A 7,407-nucleotide genomic window follows, 5' to 3' on the forward strand; every position below is an offset into this window, starting at 1 on the left:
AAAAAAAAAAAAACTCTCAAAAAAAAAAGTGTGGTACATACACTCCATGGAATACTATTAAGTCATAAAAAACAAGGCCCTGCCTGGAATTTGATAGAAAGTAGATGAGTATGCAAGATTTGTCGCTGAGTGAAGCAAGTCAGGCTATGAAAGAGAGACATTGTATATCTCCACTTAACATATACTGACTGTCCACACTCTATGGTAGAATTGAAAGTCTGGAGGACATAAAAGCATTAAAATTGTTATGGACACTAGAGACAAAGTGGAAGGAGAGTGTGGGAGAAGAAGAGCATAGGAAAGGAAATTTGGGGAAAAAATGGAGAGGTAAGACATTTATGAGACACAGATATGGTTTATTATCTGTTGATGAGGATGTGTAAAGTACTGGGCTGGACTGAAGTATATATCATGCTGGGAAAAGTCTCTTTAAAATCTAGACGATGTATAGCGATTGAATGTATAAATAATAATAAAGAAAAAAAGAATGGATAATCCAGTGTTATTTAACCTATTTATTTTACCAGGTTTCCTGAATTTTAACATAAACCTGACATTAGTGCCCCTAAATAAAGAAAATTTAATAGACTTATCTCACTTATAAATAGAAGTATTGAACTTATAAACAAAATATAACCACGTAGAAATATATTTTTTGTATATAATATGCAGGGTTTATTCCATGCAAGTGATGGTCTTCAACATTAGAAAATTTTATCAAAATTAATACACCTTACAAGTTAGTTGAAGGCAAAAAAAAAAGTAGCACATCACCAAATGCTAGAAAGGCATTTGGCAAACTCTAAAAGCAGTTCTAAAAAAATCTTGTGAAATAAGAATAAAAGAAAAATAAAGAATATATACCAGAAGGACCAGCAGTTGGCGTAATGACTATGTCACTAGACTCCCACTTAGTCAACCACGGTTGGAGTGCCGGACCCAGTGGCTTAAACTCATGCCAGGTGCGTGTGTGTGTGTGTGCATGCCCAAGATCCCAAGAGGAGAATGGAGAAGGGATTGCAGTGTGGCCAACCCCCCTGGAGGGTGATTTCTTGCTTTCTGTCTCTCCATCTCTGTCTGTCTGGCAAGCACATGCTCCCTATAGCAAAAAACTCTCAAAAAAAACCCAAATATGACTTCATTTCATCAGCAAGGTTACTGGATAGAAGCCAGCCATGACTTATGCTATAGCAACTTTTTCGATCCAGTGTTACTACATTTATCTTGATAAACTTTTATCATTGGTGATTTAGACTACATTAAGTGTTACCTTAAGGGATAAAATAAGTAATACAGTACTTTGAATATAGCTTTTGGATTCTCAAAATTCCTATACTCTTGACTAGTGAAATTTGGTTCTTAATTGAAAATAAAATTTAAACTTGTTTACGAAAGTTTAGTTTTGTAATAAAAACTGATTTATCTACAACTGCTGTAGCAAGCAGTTATAAAGTGTAAATTCTTACAAGTGGTGAAATTTAATGTTTTTAATTAGTTTATTTGCCTTGCCATAACATATTTTTTAATAAGTAAAGCTTAGCTGTACGTGGTGTTTAGGCTGTGCTCTGAAGGAGGGAGTACTGAAGACGTTATGAACAGGTGAATGGTGTGGCTTCTACTCAGGGCTGTATTTGACAGGTTGCTTTATAATAAACCTCTTGAATATCACAATTTGGGTGATGAACTTAAGTATCCTTTCAAACTATTTATATGAGAAAGTCACTTTATTAATCTAAGAAATCTCTATGGATTTTAAAAAATTTATTTGATTAAGGCTTTATTTATGTTAGAAAATTCTTTAGATCCTTTTAAATTCTTACAAGAAAAGGACAGTGCCAAAGGGGTAAACCTTAACACTTGACCTAAACTTAGATTTTCTTAAGGCAGGAGAATATTAGATGTACTGATTCCTACAAATCTATTAAAAAACAAAAAAACAAACAAACAAAAAATCCAAACATGATCTAAGAACTTGCTCTACGTATACTAGCTACTTCTAACATTTTAAATTAACTTTGCCTGTAAAATAAATTGCAGCCTTAAAATGTAGATTAAATTAGAAAACAAATTGTACTAGATGGTTAGTTTGTTTCGTTACTCTACATGTGAATCTCTTCACTCTTTGAAGAAATGATAAATTTCAGCTATTGTGATGGTATGAAGTTACTTGTATAGTTTGTTTGTGAACTAATGCTTGTTTCAGTATTTTTATCTTAATAAAACCCACTAAATATGTACATATGTATTATGTAAATGTTGTCTTTCAATACTTTAATGTTTATTTTTGCCCATTTACTTTAATACTTTAATGTTTATTTTTACCCATTGTTTAAAATATAAAAGTTAAAAATTTTAACTAACAATCCCAATTCCATCTGTACTCTTGAATGACTACTGAAGAAATAAAGTCTGAAATCAAAAGATTCATGGAAATCAATGACAATGAGGACATGGGTTTCCATAATCTTTGGGACACTGCTAAAGCAGTCATAAGAGGAAAGTTCATAGCAATTAGCCTACATAAGAGAAAGATGGAAAGAAGGCAAATGGATCACCTAACATTGTGCCTCAGAGAACTGGAAAAACAACAGCAAAAAAACCCAAAAACCTCTAGGAGGAAGGAAATAATAAAGATCTGAGCAGAAATAAATGAAATAGAAAATAAACTATACAGAAAATAAATGAAAGTAAAAGCTGGTTCTTTGAAAAGATAAAATTTATACACCACTAGTGAGACTTATTAAGAAGAAGAGAGAAAGGAACCAGGTGAATCAAATCTGTAATGAAGCAGGCAATATAACAACAGACATAGTAGAAATACAAAACATCATTAGAGGATACTATGAACAACTATATGCCAAGAAACAAGGCAATCTGAGTGAGATGGACAAATTCCTGGACACATATAATCTACCAAGATTGAGCCAGGAGGATATAGAAAGTCTGAATAGGCCCATAACAAGCCAGGAGATTGAATCAGTAGTAAATAATCTCCCAACAAAGAAAAGCCCTGACCCTGATGGCTTCATCTCTGAATTCTACAAAACATTCAAAGAAGAGTTAATCCCCATTCTGCTCAAGTTATTTCTAAAGATCCAAAAGTGTGAATCTCTCCCTAATTCATTCTATGAAGCCTCTATCACCCTTATCCTTAAAACAGATAAGGACAGGACTAGGAAGGAAAACTATAGACCAATATCTCTGATGAGTATAGATGCAAAGATTCTCAACAAGAGACTAGTAAATCATATCCAACAACTTATAAAAAAGATTATACATCATTATCAGGTAGGCTTTATTCCAGGAATGTAAGGTTGGTCCAACATACACGAAACCATAAATGTAGTCACCATATTAACAGGAAAAAAAGATAAAAACCATATGATCATATCAATCGATGCAGATAAAGCGCTTTTCCACTAAAAATGGGTACAAGACAAGGATGCCCACTTTCCCCACTCCTTTTCAATATAGTACTGGAAGTTCTCAGCAATGCAGTCAGAAAAGAGGAAAAAAATAAAAAGTATTCAAATAGGAAAAGATGAGATGAAACTCTCTTTATTTGCAGGTGACAAGATAGTATATTTAGAAGGCCCAATGATTTCTATAAAAAAATTCCTGGAAGTAATACATGAATACAGTAAAGTTGCAGGATACAAAATCAGCATAAAGAAATCTATAGCATTTCTCTATATGAAAAGCAGGCAGACTGAGATAGAACTGAAAAAAGTTATTCCATTTACCATAGCCAAAAAAAGTATAAGATATTTAGGAATAAGTCTAAACAAAGAAGTTAAAGACCTCTACAAGGAAAACTATGAGAAGCTAAAAAAAGAAATTGAAAATGACACAAAAAACTGGAAGGATATCCCATGTTCCTGGATTGGAAGAATTAATATAATCAAAATGGCAATTCTACACAAATTAATCTACATATTTAATGCAATCCCAATCAAAGTACCAGACACATTCTTCACAGATCTAGAAAAGACAATCATAAAATTTGCCTGGAATCATAAAAGACCCTGTATTGCCAAAGCAATCCTGCACAAGAAGAGTGGAGTGGGAGGCATCTCACTCTCAGACCCCAAAATATGGTGGTAATCAAAACAGCATGGTACTGGTACAGAAACATACAGGTGGACCAATGGAACAGAATAGAGTCCCCAGAAATAAATTCCCAAACATATAACCTCTTCTCCACTGCTATCATCTTCTTCATCTTCTGACATTTCCTCATCTTCACTGTCTTCTTCTACCTCCTTTGGAGGAGGAGCCATTTTTGGGGGGTCACCTTGATTTTTACCAGCCTTAGCGAGCTTCACCGTGATGGCGGCTTACAATGGCAGAGTGTGTGGTAGGCAGGTGGGTGGCACTGATGAATCTTGAGGAACTCCAGCAATGTTGATGGTGGCTATGAGCACTGAAGATCCAAACCACTCTCTAAAGATGACATTTGAATAGCTAAAAGACATATGAAAAAATGCTCAACATCCCTCATTGTAAGGGAAATGCAGATCAAAACAACAATGAGATACCATCTAACCCCCCTCAGAATGACTAAGACTAAAAAAAAAAGATGTATGTGCTGGCAGGAGTGTGGTGAAAGGGGAACAAGGGGAACACTCTTACACTGCTGGTGGGAATGTAAACTGGTCCAGCCACTGTGGAGAACAATTTGAAGATTTCTCAAAAATCTACAAATAGAACTACCATATGATCCAGCATCCCCACTCCTTGGTATCTACTCAAAGGACAGAAGAATTCTTAATTGGAAAAGTGCTTGTACACCAATGTTTATTGCGGCATTATTCACAATTGCTAAGACATGGAACCAACCCAAATGCCCATGAACAGATGAATGGATTGAAAAACTGGCACATATACTCTGTGGAATACTGTTCAGCCATAAAAAACAAGACCCTGGCTTTTGTCAGAAAGTGGATGAATATGGAAGATTTGCTGCTGAGTGAAGCAAGCCAGGCTATGGAGAGTCATTGTATATCTACACTTAATATATAGCAAGTATCTGCACTCTATGACTGAAACCGACTGGCTAAAGGATATAGAAACACAGTAAATGGTTGTGAATATCACATATAGTGTTTGTGAAAGAGTAGAGTCTGAGGAAGGACATTTAGAAGAAAAATAGAGAGGCAAAGCATTGATGTGACAAAGAAATGTGGTATTATCTCTTGAAGATAATTTTATAGTATTACCAACTGAACTAGGGAGAAATGTACACATGTGGGAATATTCACTTTGTAAGCTAAATAACATGATTGGATGTATAAAAGAACAAGAAATAAAATATAAATTTAAAAAATTTTTAACAACAACAACAAAAGAGTGTATTTGGCCTAACTTAGACTGCTTGCCTATACCTTGCTTTTAAAAATAGAAGTGATTGATGCTGGAAAATATTCCAGAATAGTGTAATGGAAGATAACTGATAGATAGTTTAACTTAGCAGTGGAAAGTCATCATCAACTTTCTGGAGAAAGGTTTCAGAAGAGAGGTGCAAATGGAAATCAGACTGTGGAGAAATTATGAGAAATTTGAAGTTTAATAGAAAGTAAAAGATAAGAGAGAGAGAGAACATGATAGCAACACATGGTTAGGGAAGATGGTAGATTTTTGCCATACAGCATGTTCCCTCACCCTGCTGGAGAGAGATAGGAGGAGAGGGAAAGTGAGAAATCACCCTCCCCACCACCAGGGGGATAGCCACACTGCAGTCTCATCTTCTGGATTCTTCCCTTGGGATTTTGGGCATATACACACACGTGTCCAGTGTGTTTTTCAAGCTGCTGGGTCTGGCTCTCGAACTATAGAGTTTGCCATGTAGGAATCCAGGGCCTTAACCATTATGCTATCTACTGGCCCTGCGAAGATTTTTAAAAGGGGGAAAAGACTTGTTATAGACCAAGAGGAATGTGCCAAGACAGTGAGAGATACACAGAAGTTATGATTGTGTAAATGAGATCCCTGAAGATGTGGGCAAAAGTTGAAATATAGGACATTAGTAGAGGGACTAACCATGGGGAAGAGAAGATATCTTAACCTGAGATTGAAGGAAAGGGAAGAATTTGTGATATGAATAAGAAATTTCAGTTGAAGAGGGAGAATGTGGGGGAAACTCATGTCTAATATTCAGTCCTCTTAGTGAGATGTGAGGCCAGAAGATCAATTTTGTGGACACAAATGACCATACTAGAAGGATGGGTGTGGATCTGCTCTTACTTAGTAGCCAGACAAATTTTATCTTGTAAACATATTTTTTTCTTATTTTTTAGGGATATTTCTTTTCTCTATGATATTAAACATGTAAAAGGGGAGACTAGGGAGAATACAATTTGTCCCCCATATTTGGACCGTTCCTTACAGTTACATGATGGTGTCATTGTGCCTCATAAGGTAAATAATGTATCTAGCAAATAATTTTCTCTTTCTCTTATGTTTAAAATTAATTTTCTCAAAATATTAAATGATATCATATTATCACAACAACCTATCTTGCTTGTCAGTCTTCATAGTCCTTTCTAATTATTTCTAAAAATGGCCACTGAATGGGGAAAGAAAAGATATCTTATTTGGAACCATTTCTCAAAGTTATCTGTTCTAATCTAGAAAATACCATGTAAGAGAATAGATTTTTCCCCTCCATAAATGACTTGTAGTATTCGGGATCTTGGGCACGCATGCATGCACACGCGCCCGGCTAGAGTTTTAAGTCACCAGGTCTGGGACGCGAACCGCGGTAGACTACTTGGGAGTCCAGCGACATAGCCATTACACCAACTGCTGGTCCCCAAGTTGTAGTATTCTTATTTTGATATCTGCTAAGTTGAATTTTAAATTTTCTACTAAATTGAAAAGAAAAAGTCAATGAGTTTATAAATATATGGGACACATGTAACTAATACGAGAACCAAAGTTGTTCTCTGATTTATGGTTATTTTTAAAATGTCTGCACTGCTTGAAGTTTTTTGTTTTTTTTTTTTGAGAGATTTTCGCTATAGGGCATGTGCGCTCGCCAGACAGAGACAGAGACAGAAAGCGAGAAATCACCTCCCAGGGGGGATGGTCACACCGCAATCCCTTCTCCTCCGTTCTCCTCTCGGGATCTTGGGCACACACGCACACGCGCCCGGCGTGAGTTTTAAGCCACCGGGTCCGGGACGTGAACCACGGTTGACTACGTGGGAGTCCAGCGACATAGCCATTATGCTAACTGCTGTTTCCCTGCACTGCTTGAAGTTTTTATCTCTTGCTGTGACCTACATTACTAGCATTCTTATTTCTCTAATCAAAATCTCTTAACTTAGAAAATAGTATCCCTTTGGAATAGGAGTTAGGATTTGTGCAACTCAGTTTTTAAAAATCTATTAATATGTTCATTCTCTT

At 35.8% G+C, this 7,407-nt stretch overlaps 1 protein-coding gene across 2 annotated transcripts in view; it reads left to right on the top strand.

Annotated features, from left to right (window-relative positions):
* The window catches only part of AXDND1 (axonemal dynein light chain domain containing 1), a 132,705-nt gene that overhangs the window by 16,893 nt on the left and 108,405 nt on the right, over positions 1-7,407 (top strand). For both annotated transcript variants that reach the window (XM_006142312.1, XM_006142311.1), the window contains exon 4: positions 6,297-6,417. In XM_006142312.1, coding sequence (XP_006142374.1) covers positions 6,297-6,417 — 121 coding nt within the window. The remainder of the gene's footprint in view (positions 1-6,296; positions 6,418-7,407) is intronic.

This window comes from Tupaia chinensis, unplaced genomic scaffold (assembly GCF_000334495.1).
Source record: "Tupaia chinensis unplaced genomic scaffold, TupChi_1.0 Scaffold000074_1, whole genome shotgun sequence".
NCBI classification, from domain to species: Eukaryota; Metazoa; Chordata; class Mammalia; order Scandentia; family Tupaiidae; genus Tupaia; species Tupaia belangeri.